The sequence below is a fragment of the Harpia harpyja genome, chromosome Z (assembly GCF_026419915.1).
Source record: "Harpia harpyja isolate bHarHar1 chromosome Z, bHarHar1 primary haplotype, whole genome shotgun sequence".
Taxonomy (NCBI): domain Eukaryota; kingdom Metazoa; phylum Chordata; class Aves; order Accipitriformes; family Accipitridae; genus Harpia; species Harpia harpyja.
This window is the reverse complement of record NC_068969.1, coordinates 71,249,722-71,266,406: the sequence shown is the minus strand read 5'-3', so window position 1 is coordinate 71,266,406 and position 16,685 is coordinate 71,249,722. Positions and strand designations below refer to the sequence as shown.

General features: G+C 39.0%; 1 protein-coding gene across 2 annotated transcripts in view; it reads left to right on the top strand.

Annotated features, from left to right (window-relative positions):
- The window catches only part of DAPK1 (death associated protein kinase 1), a 92,811-nt gene extending 77,713 nt beyond the window's left edge, over window positions 1–15,098 (top strand). For both annotated transcript variants that reach the window (XM_052778286.1, XM_052778285.1), the window contains 7 exons: window positions 1,656–1,878; window positions 4,317–4,505; window positions 6,254–6,451; window positions 8,780–8,918; window positions 10,192–10,312; window positions 11,875–12,063; window positions 12,685–15,098. In XM_052778286.1, coding sequence (XP_052634246.1) covers window positions 1,656–1,878; window positions 4,317–4,505; window positions 6,254–6,451; window positions 8,780–8,918; window positions 10,192–10,312; window positions 11,875–12,063; window positions 12,685–13,917 — 2,292 coding nt within the window. In that variant the 3' untranslated portion in view covers window positions 13,918–15,098. The remainder of the gene's footprint in view (window positions 1–1,655; window positions 1,879–4,316; window positions 4,506–6,253; window positions 6,452–8,779; window positions 8,919–10,191; window positions 10,313–11,874; window positions 12,064–12,684) is intronic.
- The last annotated feature ends 1,587 nt before the right edge of the window (window positions 15,099–16,685 follow it).

The window sequence follows — 16,685 nt, the reverse complement described above, 5'->3', positions numbered from 1 at the left end:
ATAGGGAAAATGTGTGATAATTACATACTTCATCGGAGTATACTTTGCAAGAGAGTCTGATCAGTTGAAATTGATAAATTACATCAAACCACTGAAAATATTCTAGTACTACTCAAAATGGTCAGTATCATCTAGTACAGAGCGTACCTGATGCTTGTTTTATTTTCAGTGCCTGTGGAGGGTTTTGTCCCTAATAGCATGTACATGAAGAACCTACTGTCATAGTGGCTCTTGCAGAGATTCAGTATTAGCCATGAGGTGGTGCAGTATTTGCATTGTGACTAACTTATTTAATAAATGCCTGTTAGCAAGGAAGGAACTAAATTATATGAGCTACTATTTCTGTCAAATTTCTCAGCTTGATTGCTGCATGTGTAGAATTTTGGGGGGCTGTAGGTGCTCGTTTAATGACTCATCCTACATGTTAAATTCAGTACAAATGCAGAACAACAGAGCCTCTCAGCTCCAAATGGAGGGAATGAAGGAAAAGAATATGAAGCTAGTTCCTTTGGCCTTCCACCTTTCTGCTATCTCTCTGTTTCCTTAAAACAGGTCTTTCTGTGGTGAGAGACAACTTGATAGTTTGCTATCCTGCACTGCATCTCCCTGTTGAGTTGATTTTTCAAGCTCAGCTTGTGTGGGGAATAGAGCATGTCATGTCTCATTGCCTCTTGCTGGGCAAAGAGAAAAGACAGGTTCGATTTGTTCATTCCCAGCTCTGTCTTTGGCAGGAACAGAAGGAGTATTCTTCAGATACTACAAGACAGGATACAGAGGGGTAATGGGAGAGCTCAAAGTGGAAATCTCTTCTGTAGGAGACGTGATTGGGTTTGAGTAAGGCTTGTGTAGGAAGATGAGGTTGCAGCTGTGCAAGAGAGAGTGAATGCACACAGAGGGCAAACTGAGAGGAGAATTAAGTAGGGAGGCAGATCTATTGAGGCTTGGGAGTAAAGAGGGAAACCAGTCAGAGGTTGTACACTTGCAGTAGAGGAGTAGAAAAATGGAAGGTGAATAGTATGCGAGAAGTCTTTTAAGGTAAAGAATAAGTGTGTGGGGAAAGAAGAGGTAAGAGTCGTCTGGGAAAAGCAATATTTACCTCGCAAAGAACTGAAGTGGAAATAAACAGAACTGAGTGGGCGGAGGGAGAGGGAAGATGACAATTCTCCCAAATATGAGAAGTACAGAAAAAGTTGATGTAAAGAAGAGGGGAGATGCACACCGAGTTTTCAGATCGCTCAGGTGGTAGCTGTCACTGCAAAATTCTTCAATGCTGCATGTATATTATATAAGATTATGAATATTGATTATGCTACTGAGACTGACAGGTAAGGAGAATGGGTACTGAAAGAGGCTAGTTTTTCCTCCTTTGCCCTCTCCATCAGAGGTCAAAATGATCCCATTCACTGATGCTGAGCCTGAAGTCATGTGTGATTTTCGTGAAGACTCAAGGTGGCTCTGGAATCAGCTGTACCTTGTCTACCTGTCCCTGCCTTCCTGCCAGTAACTGATCATTTGCATGATGAAGTAGATGGAGGAACTGATTCAGATGAACGCTAACCTGGCAAGAAAGCGTTATCTAAACCCAGTGGTCTGAGTTCGTTGGGAGGCAGAAGTTCTGCCACATGTTCTGATTTCTTCTTTATGTTGAATTTTAGGATACGCACCGGGGGCTTTTTATCCAGCAGCTGCGGCACATGCAGAATCCACAGCCCCGCATCAAACTGAAGTTGTTTGGACACTCTGGCGCTGGGAAAACAACCCTTGTGGAGTCTCTCAAGTGCGGCCTGATACGAAGCTTTTTCCGAAGACGCAGGCCTAGGCTCTCCTCCACAAACTCAACCAGATTCCCCCCATCTCCTTTGTCTTCCAAACCTTCAGGTATGGCTTTGAAGCTGTAACATTTGAATGAGAAAACATTTTCCTCTTACTCTGTGTAGCTCCCAAGGAAGAGCTGTTGGCTGCACTGCAAAAGGCAGGACAGGCTAAGCATGTAAGAAACCAAAGCAAAGCAGAGAGGGTATTGACTTCTCTGTGCACAAGCTCGTACCTGGTGTAAGAGTGAAGAGGAGAAGTGGGTGTGGAGAGTGCAAGGAGTAGTTAAGGTTTTGTTTACTCACATGCTGCACAAGTGAACTCAGGGAGTGGAGGACAGAACTTGTGAACACCAGCATTTATTTTTTACAAAAAGTCCTAGGCTATGAACGCCGGTGTCGTGACTAGATTCCACTGTTGTGGTTTTGGGGGATTATGCTTTGTCAGCCTTTTTGGTTGAGTAGCTTCAATAAGCTCTGTGCAAAATTGAAACAGTTGCTGCATCTTTATGTGATCTTTAAGTAATAACAGAGGATTCAGAACTGCCTCTGATGCCTTGGAGTGCTTTTCCTTAAGGTACAGGAGTGGATTAGCCCAGTTAGAGGTGTCTAAAATTGTCTCCAAACAAGGTGAAAATTGAGGTTTTCTGAACTGAAGTAAATGTGTGCAAATAATAGGGAAACTTTGCCCATGTAGCACCAGTTGGCCTGTATGAAGTGGAAAGAGCTGCAGGATGTGGAGGAACTAGCTAGGTTTACACTTCAGCATGTGCCCGGCTTTGGAAGAACACACAGTTGTGGCAGGACAGTGGAAAGAATAGTGAACTATTCGTCCAGGTCCCTTTTCTAACACTGAGAGGCTGCTCAATGTATACAAGCTAAGCAGGCACTTTGAGAATCTCAAGTTTAAATTGCTGTTTAGAAGTAGTCTTACTACATAAGTTTTAGATGGGGTAAGGGTTGCCTTTTTCTTTAAAAGCCTTTGGATAATACTTGCAAGTTTAGTTTCATTTATCATTTTAAGTAATGTTAGAACAGTGCTAGTAGTAGATTTCATCTCTACTTTCTCTCTAGTCACCTGAGGAAGCTATAAGGTACTCACAGAATGACTTAACAAGACAAGTTATTCGGCACAGAGATTGTTATTGCATTTACTGTTTACTTAACACAAGGGGCTCACATCTGCGACAACAGAATAAAAAAATTGATGAAATGAATCAGTCAGAAGTTCCTGATTTATTTATCGTAATTTACTGTGTCATACAAGGGGAGATAAATCACTCAAGGAATATCAGTTCCTGGAGGCAGTGTAGGAAGTTTTTGACCGAAGACAGATTTTTTTGTGTTGGTTGATACCAGAACCAGAGGATAGGTGTTATGTGCTCACACCATCATAAAATCAAACAAGACTGCCAGTCACATTGGCAAATCATTATAGAAATAATGGTGAATTTGAAGCATGCACTTGAAAATAGCTTACCTAGATATAAAGCCAGAAAGTTGTGCAGTGCTACGCATACTTGAAACTTGTGCAGTTCTATGCAAACAAAGCTACTATTGCATTGTTTTGATGTTTGGAGTTTTGGGTTTTGCTTGTTTAAGTATCTGTACTTTTTGGATGAAAATAATTATATAACATGTAAATAATGTTATGGGTTGAGTGACATCATCAGATAAACATCTAAGCCAGCAGGATTTGGTCTATACTTGATCATGTGCTTAAGTTTGTTTAAATTCTGTAAAAATAAGTGTGTGAATTCACCATGTATTTATTTACAAGAGCCTAAAAACGTAAATATTACACTAGAAGATCAAACATGAAAGTATAGTTTTACAGCTGACAGGTAGTTTCTTTCTATGTTAAAACCCAAGTATTTGAATTCAGCATCTAGTGGAGGAAATAAATCTTTAGTTTCTCCACTAGATGGTGCAAGTAAATTAAGAAGCCCTTTCGTTTGTCACTTACTCATAGGGAATCTGAATTAAGCATGAACTAAACAAATTGCTTATTAGTAAAATAATTTTGGTTAAGGGCCTGCTTTCCTCCCTCATCTCTGCAGAAACAGTTGTTATACAGTGGTATTTTTATCCTTACTTACAGGAATCAACTATATAAATATGTAGCATTTCCATGCTAATAAAAATAGACCATGCTATGAAATTGCAGGCCTTAGCTAAAAAAGCCGTATATCTTTGCAACATAGAAGAACTTCAACTATTGATACCTTTCATTCCCAAATCAATCAAGTTTTTTCTATGCTTCCCACCCAGCGGTGTATCTGCTAAAGGGCCATACATGCTATATGGGATCATTGTAATACTTTCCTTTTCATCATTCAGAATAAGGATGTAGTTGTGTATGCTCACAGCTTAGTAGTCATCTCCTTTCTTTGAAGAGCAGTTTGGGGTTTTTATTCAGCTTTTATGCCTTGCATACCTATTTTGAAGTGATCTGGTTGTGATTTTCACATGGTTTGTAATCTCATTTTCCTTTCCCTGACCCAGTTTCAGTAAGCATTACGAATCTTTATCCTGGTTGTGAGAATGTCAGTGTGAGAAGCCGTAGTATGATGTTTGAGCCAGGCCTGACCAAAGGGGTGTTAGAAGCTTTCGTTTCACCTGCTCATCACTCTCACTTCTCTGCTGATGACCAGTCCACCAAGGCCATTGACATTCAAAATGCCTACTTGCATGGTAAGCAGAGCCCTGGGCTGGTATGCCTTAATGCTGCGGGACAGTTAATGCCATATTGCTTGGGTTTTTTAATAAAAATGAAAAAAAAAAAAAAAATCTGATTTGGTATGGTAGTGACTGTGGTTGAGAATCCAACACTGGTGGGGTTTAGTTTTTTAAGCAGAAAGTAAATCTGCATGAAGTTCTGTACCTGTAATACAGATAGTAATCACTAGGGATTTGGCATAATAGGAGTGGGTTGGCAAACTGGAAGGCTCCTTCGCCTGTACTGTATGTCCTTTGGAGATTTTATCAGATTTAATCTGGTCCTGTAGACCCAAGTGTCCTTACCATATAAGTCGTTCCCAGCTGTATGAAGGACCTACCTTTCTCACCCCGTGACAGGGCTGGAGCATGTTTGGTGAGCCCCGGAGCTCACCAAACATGGTGAGTAGAGCTTCTGATTTCATTTTTTTTGAAAGGAAGCTAACTGCTCTGCAATTGAAATCGATTAGCAGTAAGAGAAGTCAGTCAGAGAAGTTGTCATAAGTATATATATGGCTTTTCACTGTGAAGACGATACAAATGGTGCTTGTACACCACCAGCCATACTAATCATTATGGAGGTGGTATAATCTCTCCCAGTAGTATCTCTTCTTCATAAGGAAAATGTTTTGCATGCCTTAGCAGCTGCAGTTTTGAGGCTGAGTTAGGATTAATCAAGATTTTACTGTGGAGAGAGAAACCTATTTATGAATCGAGTATATGCAGACTAACATATGCAGTGACAAAACGTTTGTCCTACAGGCTGAAGAGTTTGCCATGTAGCTAAAGCTTATTCTTTGTCCAGTCTAACTTCCTCTTTCAGTGTCATTTGAAACCAAGTCAGAGTCTGCAGTGAAACAGAATTATGCAACAGACCGTCAGAAGGGGTTTCTTTTCTTTCTCTGTGCTGCCTTGATATAGGATGGAAGTGTGCACATGGGTGAACTCTGAATAACTGTACTCATAACAGTAGACTTGAGGTTTCTGGCTTCTTTTCTTCCAGAAGTTTAAGGTGCATCTTAATCAGCATTTATTTAAATAGAGGTAGTACAACTGCTGCAGACTTCACCCTAATCAGATGGTGTGTCTGGGAAGTGCCATACAGTGCAACACACTAATACTTTTTTCACCTGAAGCTAAAGGAGGTGGCAAAAAGAAGCACAGTGCTGTTGGGATCCTTAACATGGTGATTCTTCAGTCCCAATTTATCAACATGATGTGAATAGTCCAATTCTGTAAAGCAAAGTGGCTTCTTTGAGAATGTCCTTTGGCTCTTTTTAATACCAGCAGTGGCATGTTAAGAAGAAAAATTAATTAAAATGTTGAGCTTTTTGGGGTGAGCAGGAAAAGAATAGGAGCCTTTATTCTAGTTTTTCAACGGCATTACAAGATCGTTGCAGTTGTGCAAGGCAAAGGCCAATTTAATATGTAAGGCTGCATGTGTTTTAACACACAGGTGCTTCCATGTGGCATCCAGCTGAATGTCCTAGAGAAGTGAATGTGAGAGAGGAAGAGATTGTGAAGACCCAACTTCTCAGCTTCTGAGTGACTGAAACCCATTCCCTTTGTTCATGATTGCATTTGCAGTCTTGCTTTTTCACATGCATACGGTTTTTCTTTGTGAAAGTTTAAATTAGATTAACAATTTTGTTTGTCTTTCCGTGGCTGAAAGATGTTTTGTGCTTACTGACAAAGTATGATCTCTTCCTCTGTCTGTTTTTCAGGAGTTGGTGATTTCAGCATCTGGGAATTCTCTGGGAATCCTGTGTATTTCTGCTGTTACGATTATTTTGCTGCAAATGATCCCACTGCAATTCACATAGTGCTTTTTAGTCTCGAGGAGCCTTATGAAATCCAGTTAAACCAAGTGACCTTTTGGCTCAGTTTCCTGAAATCATTGGTCCCAGTTGAGGAGCCAATAGGTATGCCTGTTAATGAAATATTAGGGGACTGTAGGATAAAGCTTCTTGTGTTTCCCTGCAACTTTGTACGTCCTCCATGTTGAGTGCTGTTATGTGTCTTCATCCCCATGTATTCAAACAAACTTTACACACAGTTTCTTAGAGAAAGGGAATTTTATTTGTTGGACAAGCCTGAAGAGTTGTACACACCACATAGTCCAACTAAAAAGGGTCATGAGGTACAGTGCAGCCTCTTGTGGCACTGGGATTTACATCTGTAAATGGCAGATGAAGTTTTACGTCAGATAAGCTGAGTGGAAAAGTGTTTCAGAGGGTTGGAACCATTTAAAACCATTTTTAGATGCATTGATTAAATTCTACTTATATCTAGCCTCAATTAACAGTGTTTCCAGCATAAATTAGTCTTGTCAGTGAGAACAGGACAGAATGACATTGTAGAGTGGCATTACCTCTCAGTACATGCAACTTTAACATGTTTAACTACAGTTGTATTTGGACTTCAAATTTCTTAAACTTTTGGTGCATCAGAGCGTACAGAAATCGGTACTTGTTGTAAATTTCACTTCACATGTTCTCAGACTTTGCACAGGTCTTAAGTTCACTTGGTTTATATTCAGGCTTTCTAACAAACTGAAGGTTACTTGGGTGATAAACAAATTACCTTAAATAACTTTTTTTTTTTTTCTCTTAAAAGGTCTGTAGGTCTAGGTGTATATATATATATATACATACCATATAACTTGTTTGTGTTGGTAGCTGAGCCTTGGTCTGCAGACTGTGACAGTTTCATGGATGAACCAAGCTCTGACATGTGTCTTGGTTCTATGAACCAAAATGTTATTCTAGCCAGTGGATCTAACTCAGTACTCATGGACATTTGTAACGCTGCTAGCGACTCAGCAGACAAGCATATCAAATACTTACATAGTGCAAAGAGTGTTTCCCCTCTCCTTGTGTTCTGCTCGATTCTGTATGCATTATCTCAGTCAGATAATAATGATGAGCCAAGGCAGACCTTCAGTTTTCAGTTCAGGCATCTGCATGTCTTTCATTTTCCATTTTAGATCAAATCACAAGGTTAACAGAATGAGCATTTGGATCTAATTATATGAAATTACTTCTGGAAGTAAAAACTCAGAAATCTGCAGAAAAGCATCAATGCTGAAAATACAGTTAATTTGTAATTGCTGAAAGCTTTTCACAGCTCCTCAGTCTAGCAAGGAAATTTAGTTTTACCGAGTTAGCATTTCAGTTAATTGTTTCTTCTTGCTGATCTAATTATCAGCATTATTTAGATTCTTTGTTTAAATCAGTGTTTATAGTGGTCAGCTCAATTTGGGTACCCATGCATTTGTACTATTACAAATCTCTCAAGTAATATGTAGGAACTGATGTTAGCAGAAAACTTAAACTTTTGGAATTACTTTCCAGTTATTTTGTCCAAGTCCTTCAGCTGTCAAAAAAAAAAAAAAGGTACAATTACAAAGTACTTATCTCAAAGTGTTACACAGAGATTTGGGAAAATGTGGCTTTTTTATGAATGAACAAGATTCTGTAGCTCTTAGTTGATGAAAACTGAGCAGTGATGTAAGTATATTTCTCCCATGTGAAGTTTTTTCAGACTAAAACAGCAGGATTGGATGTACTGTCTTTTTAAAAAATAGTCTAATGATGTCTCCTCTTTTCTGGAAGATGAGTTTGAGAAAAGATTGAAAGCTGTGTTCTGTACTGTCATCTCATTCATGCCATTTGTATGTATCTTTCTTTCTCATTCTTTTCCATGGTTTCTGCCAGGCTTTCCTACTTAACTCTCACCTAAGTGAGAGGTCATTGTTTGTGTAAGTACTGCAAAATAGCATTCGTACCAATGTATGAATGTTGTAGACATTTTGTGTTCTACTTAAATCCTCTACTCTGCACCTGTAGTATTAAGGACCATCCAAAGATTGTGAGAAACCCTTTCAAGAAGCTGTTATTTTAAATTATTTTTCCCTACACTATCATAGTTTGTAGTTAATAGATATATCATTAGTGTTATTGATTAATGTTTTTGTTAAAACAATAGTGTCATGTAGTACCAACATATCTGATGTTATTCAAAGAGTCTAGCTATTCAAATTGGACATTATATAGATAATCCTATAGGCAGATAACAGCCAAAGCACCAGTGGTGTAAGCACCGTATGGCTATGCTTCGAGTTGGGAAATCCACTGCAAAAGTGATTGGTATGAAGAATGTAAAATGTATTGCTACTTTCCCAGCTCAGTAAGACAGCCATCTCCGTAGGTATGTCTCATAGTGAGGGAGTGCTCTTGTTTCTCTTCTAGCATTTGGTGGAAAGCTGAAAAGTCCCCTGCATGTTGTTTTGGTCGCCACACATGCTGACATAGTGAATCTGCCTCGGCCTGTTGGAGGAGAGTTTTGGTATGACAAAGATATGTCATTGTTGAAAGAAATCAGAAACAGGTAAGTGGGGAGTGTTCTTATATGTAGTGTTTAAACATGTCAATTGGAAAGAAAAAAATACTAAAATGCATAGGAATTTATAAAAGGTTTTTATGTGGCTTAAGCTTCATGGTATTATGATATTTTGAGTATGTTCAGGAAGCTTATATTGTGCAAAAATTGAAACATTTACCAATATTACAGTGAGCCAACTGTCTTCAGTGAGGTAAAAGGAGCCCAGTGGTGCAAAAATAAGTTGAGACTTAGGAAGTCTCACCCTGTAAACACTGAGATACATCCAAAGGCCCAAATCAGCCATCAGTCTTAACATCATGGTGCTCAGGTTTTGCACCAATCTCAGAAAAGTGTGCAGTTCTCAGCTACAAACTCTGGGTGCAAAAAAGGAAGCTTTATAGGAGAGCCAGCCTTTGCTCTGCATTGATTTAGGATGGGTAGGAAAAAAACTTAAACCAGGCCTGGAGGTACTCCCTATACAGTTTGTGAAGAACTGGACATTGTGGAGTCACAGCAAATCTTCAGCAGATGTTTGGAGAGCATGCTAATTGTAGATGGAAATAGGGAATTTTTCACAAGCATGCTATTATGTAAAGTAAAAATAATTTATATCCAAAGTGAGCACGTAAGTAGGTAAACATGTAGTACAAGGAACCATCCATACCTGTGAGCGTAGACACTTGTCTGGACTGTACAAAAAACAGATGTAGGAATTCCAGCACAATAGTGGCAGGGCAGTATCTTAATTGAAATAAACGAACAGAAAACACCTGTGTGTAATATTTTGTGTTGGAATCCTTTTAAATGCAAATCAGTCCAGAGCTAGGAAAACAAGTATGTGAGGTTGAAAAGTCAAAAGGAAGTGAAAAAGAGAGCTGGTGTCAATAGCAATGACAACTGAACTATTTAAAGAAGAAAGAAAACAAATACAAAGACCTTAAAAAGAATTAATTCCTACTATCCCTTCTCTAGTAAAATGTCTGGTTTTGTAATTACAAGTCCTGTGATGCAATTTTAATTTTCTTATGCATCGTCAGCCTTCTTCCTTAGGAAATACAACAATTTTCTCTCAATATCTCTGATGTTTTTCAAGAAAAATAGAGATCAGCTATACTGTCTGTGCTTATAAAATATCTTGGCATAATCGGTACTTAAACTTTTTCATCATTCCTCGAAGAAAAATAACTCTTGTGTAATTTAAGACTGAAGTACAACTGGATTAAGAAAATAAAACTGGATTTGGGACTCAGTAAATAATTGCTCGCTTTTTCTTTTTTAGATTTGGAAATGATCTGCAAATTTCAGACAAGTTATTTGTCTTGGATGCTGGAGCATCTGGGTCTAAAGACATGAAGCTTCTCCGAAATCACTTGCAAGAAATAAGAAGCCAGATAATTTCTGTAAGTAATGTCTAATGGTCTGGGTTGGGCCAGCCAAAATGTGAAAATCTTGTGTAATAATTTACTGTAAATCTAGTACTTAAGTTATGAAACTTAAAGAAAGGAGTGCTGTTCCAATTTTTTAGCAGCATGCAAGACAGACCTGATGATAAACAAACTCCTGACATCAAAGATTCAGTCAGCATTTTCAAAATTGTAGGTGTTTTATACAGGTCACCAGAATGATCTCTCTTGAAAGCAAATGATCTGAGATTTTCAGTTCAAAGTTACAGATTCGTATTTTGAATTGACAGTGGTTGGATTCCAGCATTGGCCCTTCATTTTGGGGTTTTTTTTTTAATCTTTTTTTTTTTTATCAGCATAGTATTACAGGGAAGCAGAATGTATTTCAGGCAAATACGTTTTTTGTAAAAAAAAAAAAACCCAACACCAGAGTAGAACAGTTTCGTCAACTGTTAGAAAGATAATTTCCAATATAGATGTGTGAACTGTATATGCATTAACTTTTTACCGCACTTTTTTACTGAAAATATGTGCTTAGAGTTTTATATGTATGTGTAGGTGTATGTATATGAGACTAAAGGTAAAATAGCCATGGTCTGGTGTTATCACCATGAATCTACAGACACTTCCATACTGAGGGTGACCAAGTCAAGTTGTTATGTAGCCTGTGCTAAACAGATTTAAATTTCGTCATACCAGAGGCCCTCTTACTTGTATGACACACCAAGACTCTCTGCAGCTACTTCTGATAGGTATTTTTTAAAAAAATGAATTAAGTGTGAATGTATTACTGATTTCATTCTGTAGGTCGAGGAAAATGTTTGGGTTTATGCAAGATTCAGCCTATTTTACATTCCCAATGGTCTCTTGATTTAATGAGCTTTTCTTCTCCGACAAAACTTTATCATAGCTGTGGACACTAATTTGAAAACTGGAGGGCTTTGCTGCATAAGAAGTGTGTGCTGTGGCTTGAGAGTGTAGGATGAAGTCATCAGTGATGTCCAAGACAATCAATAGATAAAAGTACCATCTTTACTTCTTATCTGGTGCCTCACCTGTTGAAGTAAATTGCTCCTGTACAGATACTGATGAGATTAAATGTTTAATCATTAAATGATTTTAATTAAATGTAGACAGTTTCTGAAATAACGATTAACTTCTAGACACATGAAGACAATTGATACATTCTGAAGTCACTGTTTCAGGTGGTCAGCACATTTGACCAGGCAAGACTATATAAACCAAACTTTGTTCTATGTGTCAGGATTCCCTTTGTAATCATGGTGGCATTTGGAAAGTTTGCTTACTTCAGCGAAAAAGTTGTTTCTGGAATTCACTTTGTTAAGATAAGGTAGATCTTACAGCAACTGAAAGCCAGATGGAAGAATCCATCACAAGGGGAACTCTTTAGACATGAATATATGTCAAGAATGCATTAGACCTCGTAACCTCTATTTTAAAAAAAAAAAAGCAAAAAAAAAAAAAAGCCCCGACAACAATAGTACTGTTGTTCTCAGCAGAGTAGAATTACAAATGGATGTTTTCTGTGCTTTTCTAAGACTTGCCCACCTATGACTCACCTTTGTGAAAAAATAATCTCCACACTGCCTTCATGGAGAAAAATGAATGGACCCAACCAGCTGATGTCCTTGCAGCAGTTTGTATATGATGTGCAGGAACAGCTTAACCCCTTAGCAAGTGAAGATGACCTACGGCATATTGCACAGCAGTTGCATAGCATAGGAGAAGTAAGTGGTTTTATCTAAATTGCATCTCTTAATTAGCAAGGTACTGCTCTGGTAGAATATTGCTTAATGAGATTTAAGCAAATCTCTGTAGTTTGTTGTTTTTTTCTTTTCCCTGTTAAGACATCATAAGGAGTAGAGACTGATTAATAAGGTTTTTTGTTATCGTAATTGTCTTGTGGCTCCTATTTCATTCCACATTATTTCTTTGAGACAGGAAGAATTACAGTTTATTGATATAGTTGTAAGAATATAAAATACCCAGAAAGGATAAGTATGCTATCATCTTAAGTGACGTAGTGCCTAATGTGTTCACTGCATATGAGAAATTTATGTGTCCATTAGAAACTGAATCATGGGATAACACCTTTGCATAAATAGCTTGCAGGCCATGGTTAGGCTTTACAGCTATTGGACTCTAATGGCTTCTAATGGTTACTAGTGGAAATCAAGAATAATGCATTTTGTTCTGAATACTTGCAAGAAATTAAAATGCACTGTTTGTTTTTCTCCTGTCAGCAGTGTTAATTGAATGATTGGGACAGTAAGTTAGGAAGGAGAGAACGTGGGGTATCATCTGGTACTTCACAAGATGTAAATAGTAACTTTCATATTTATAAACAGATTAACATTATGCAGAGTGAAACTGTCCAAGATGTTGTGCTTCTGGATCCTCGCTGGCTCTGTTCAAATGTCCTTGGAAAAATCCTGTCAGTGGAGAACCCAAAAGCTCTCCATCACTATAGAGGTCGGTACACTATAGAGGATATCCAACGTCTGGTGACAGATAGTGATGTGGAAGAACTGGTACAGATTTTGGATGCCATGGATATTTGTGCAAGGGACCTTAGCAGTGGAGCAATGGTGGATATTCCTGCTCTCATAAAGACTGACAATCTCCACAGGTCTTGGACAGATGAGGAAGATGAGGTGCTGATTTATGGTGGTGTTAGAATCGTTCCTGTGGAACATCTTACCCCATTTCCTTGTGGAATTTTTCATAAAGTTCAGGTGAATCTCTGCAGGTGGATTCATCAGCAAAGCACAGAGGTAGATGCTGATATACGTCTGTGGGTAAATGGATCAAAGATTATGAATCGCGGAGCTGAGCTTTTAGTGCTGCTGGTCAACCATGGTCAGGGTATAGAGGTTCAAGTTAGAGGACTGGAAACAGAGAAGATCAAGTGCTGTTTACTTCTGGATTCTGTATGCAGCACCATTGATAACTTAATGGCCACAACCTTACCAGGCCTTCTGACCGGGAAATACTATCTTAGTCCTCAGCAGCTGAGGGAACATCATGAACCAGTAATGGTCTACCAGCCTAGAGACTTTTTCCGTGCACAGAGTCAAAAGGAAACATCACTAACTAACACTATGGGGGGATATAAAGAGAGCTTTAGCAGTATACTGTGTTTTGGGTGTCTTGATGTCTACTCCCAGGGAAGCCTAGGAATGGACATTCATGTTTCCGATCTGAATCTACTTACCAGGAGAAAACTAAGTCGACTTTTGGATCCTCCTGATCCTATGGGCAAAGACTGGTGCCTTCTGGCCATGAACCTGGGCCTCCCTGATCTTGTTGCAAAGTACAATACAAATAATGGAACACAAAATGACTTTCTCTCAAGCCCAGTCCATGCCCTTCTGCAGGAGTGGAGTAATGCTCCTGAGAGCACTGTAGGTATCCTAATGTCTAAGCTGAGGGAATTAGGTCGTAGAGATGCAGCAGACTTTTTACTGAAGGCATCTTCTGTATTCAAAATAAATTTAGATGCTAATGGTCAAGAGGCTTATGCTTCCAGTTGCAACAGTGGCACATCTTACAACTCAATTAGCTCTGTAGTGTCACGGTAAGAGCAGGTAGGTGTTCTTCATGGACATCTTTTAAAACTGCAGAAAGGATAAAAGATACAGTAGAAGAGTTTCTGTGCACTTTCATTATGAGGTTTTACATCAAAGGATCTCTATCTTTTCTCTAGCACCACCTTTTTGTGCATAAACTTTCTACTTCTAACTGTGAATTGTTGCTCTTTATCTATTAAAAAGGCTGGTGTACTTCTGGTGTTTTGAAATTATTCCTGATACATAATGTGCTGCTTGATACTGCCATTTTAACTGGAAAGTTTTAACTTTTGGATTATGTACTGCAACTGTTTTCTAAAATATTTCTATTCTCCCCATAAAAGGTAGGGGGAGAGGAATAGCACATATTACCTGAAATGTGTATTTCTTACACCCATATTTTTTAGTTTTCATCGTGTCCTCTGCTTAACATTTTTTTATATTTGTAAGGAGAGAAATCCACCATTTGTGGTCAACCTGACTGAATTTAAAACCACGTTGTTTATAGCTGAAAAAGGAGTGCCTTTTGCAGAAGGGAGGGTGCAGTTGATTTGAATGACCCTGCTGGAGTTACAAGAACATGCTACCTCTGTTTCACTTAAATTGTCTGCATGCTTATCATTGCAAGTGGTGCTTGCCTTTTAATTTTTACTGCACTTCTAAGACATTGGTGATGACTCACGCAGAGCATTCTTGTGCCAGTACTATGGGTATAGACATGTGATACCTAATCAACTTCAGTTACAGTCAAATCATAATGTGAAAATCTCTTAAACTTGCCAATTATCATGCTTCATTGTTTCCACGCACCTCAGGTAAAAGTTCATACCATTATAGAGTTCAAAAAACACAAGTGTTGGATACTGCAGAATAATGTTGTATAGCTGTCAGTTGTAATTTGTGTATAACAAAGGTTTTCTACTATTAGATCCTGCATTACTTACCTCCTGTACTTGAAAACTTTGATGGGGATAAAAACAAAAAGGAAGCAAGGTTTCTTGCAGTGATAACTTTAAAATTGATATGAGGGAATATGACCCATTCTCTGTTCTAAAAAGCATGTAATTTCAATGGTGCGATGTGTGTTTGTTTATATATATTGTATGTACATATATTAATACTATTTTTTCCTTAATCTTACAATGTAGTAAAATTTTAAAGGATTTTTCTACAAATAAACTGTTGCTTGTTGCGTCCTTGTCAGTCATATTCTGTAGCTGAAAGGGACTGAAACTTCTCTTTTCCTTACAGTCACAATCCTGGGGAGGCAATGCCTGACTTCTGAAGTTCTGGGAACCTCCTGTTTCACTTCAGGGGGATTTCTCAGTACGCTGGAAGAATATTTATTTATTTGCTTACTGCAGAGGTGGTCCCTCTGCAGCAGAGGGATTTGCATTCATTTTGACAAATGGCAAGCCAAAGCGTTTTGCTACATAGCTTTTCCTTTGTGTTTTTTTACAATGGAAACCAAAACATTAGATGCACGTCTGTCATCAGGAATCCTCCAGATTACGCTGTGTTGCAAAGGGGGAGAACACTGCGTGAGAGCCTGTGGTGTGGTAATGCTCCTTTACATTAAGGATCCCCTCATTGCATGAGGGACTGTGCTGCTGCTGCTTGTTTAAACTCTCAGCTTCACTCACGGATAGCTGCACAGTCTCTGTGTGGCACTCTATGCAGGCAGCTCTGCACAATACCTCCTCCCTGTGTATGCTTCAAAGGAATTAAACGGGCTTTTCTTAACAGGCTGGTTGCTGTTTCCCACTGCCTTTCTTTGCATATTTTACCCTTGCTTCATTAAATTCTTCCCCCGGCATCGCTGGGCTCCTTTGTTAAACATTTTTTAAAAGTCTAGTCCTCAGTGAGAAGTATGGTTAATGAGCAGTCCTACCCTGTGGTGTCTGTGCTCTGATATTCTGCCTCTGACGAACCAAGTCCAGCATCTCCCACCGCTGCTCAAAGTTGCTCAGTGAAGAGCCCAGCTTTCCGCAGCCCATATTTACCTGTGTGGCTTCACCTTCAGCTGTGGACATGTTCAGCACTCCTGTCAGACTCTGGTTTGTGGAGGGGTCTTTCTCATCTCGTAAGACTCCCTGGTTTTCTAGCGGGTTTCTTTAGGCCTGTTCCTCAGGCATCAGACTTGGAGTTACCTTCACTGAGTCTGTGTGACTGCAGAGGAGTGGGACTTGGTATCACCAGTCCCGTGAGAGCAGAGACTACTATGAGATGCTTTTCCAGTGGAGGGCTGTCAGTGGTAGTGGTGTCTGTCAGTTTGGGATTTAATTCACCCCTGTACTGCTTGTGGTGGAGTGGCAAGATTCTGAGATACCAGGTAGCTCCTCCCCTGCCTGCGTCCCCAGATGCTTTATGCCCGCTCAAGATGCATGGTCAATTAACCAACGTTGATGGCAGTAGTCTTTTTCCTTTTTTTTTTTCCCTTTTTTGCTTTATTTTCCTCTTTTTTTTTCTTTTTTTTTTTTTTCCCTCCCAACAGCATGTTCCTGGCAATTCTCTACTTCCATTTACTGTAAAATGCAGCCCTGGGAGTATAAATTACTTAACGGATGCTATGATGGATCTTTGAATGGCAGTCACAGCCTATTGCATCATTTACAGTCTCTATGGTAATAGGTTCAGGAAAGTGAATCACAGTCATAGTATAGCTTTGGATTGCTTTCCTATAAATCATGTGCCACTGACAAAAAAAAAAAAAAAGTTGTCCTAAATGGCACTTTTGACAAAAAACAGGTTAGCAAAGTGATAGAAGCAGGTATCTCTTC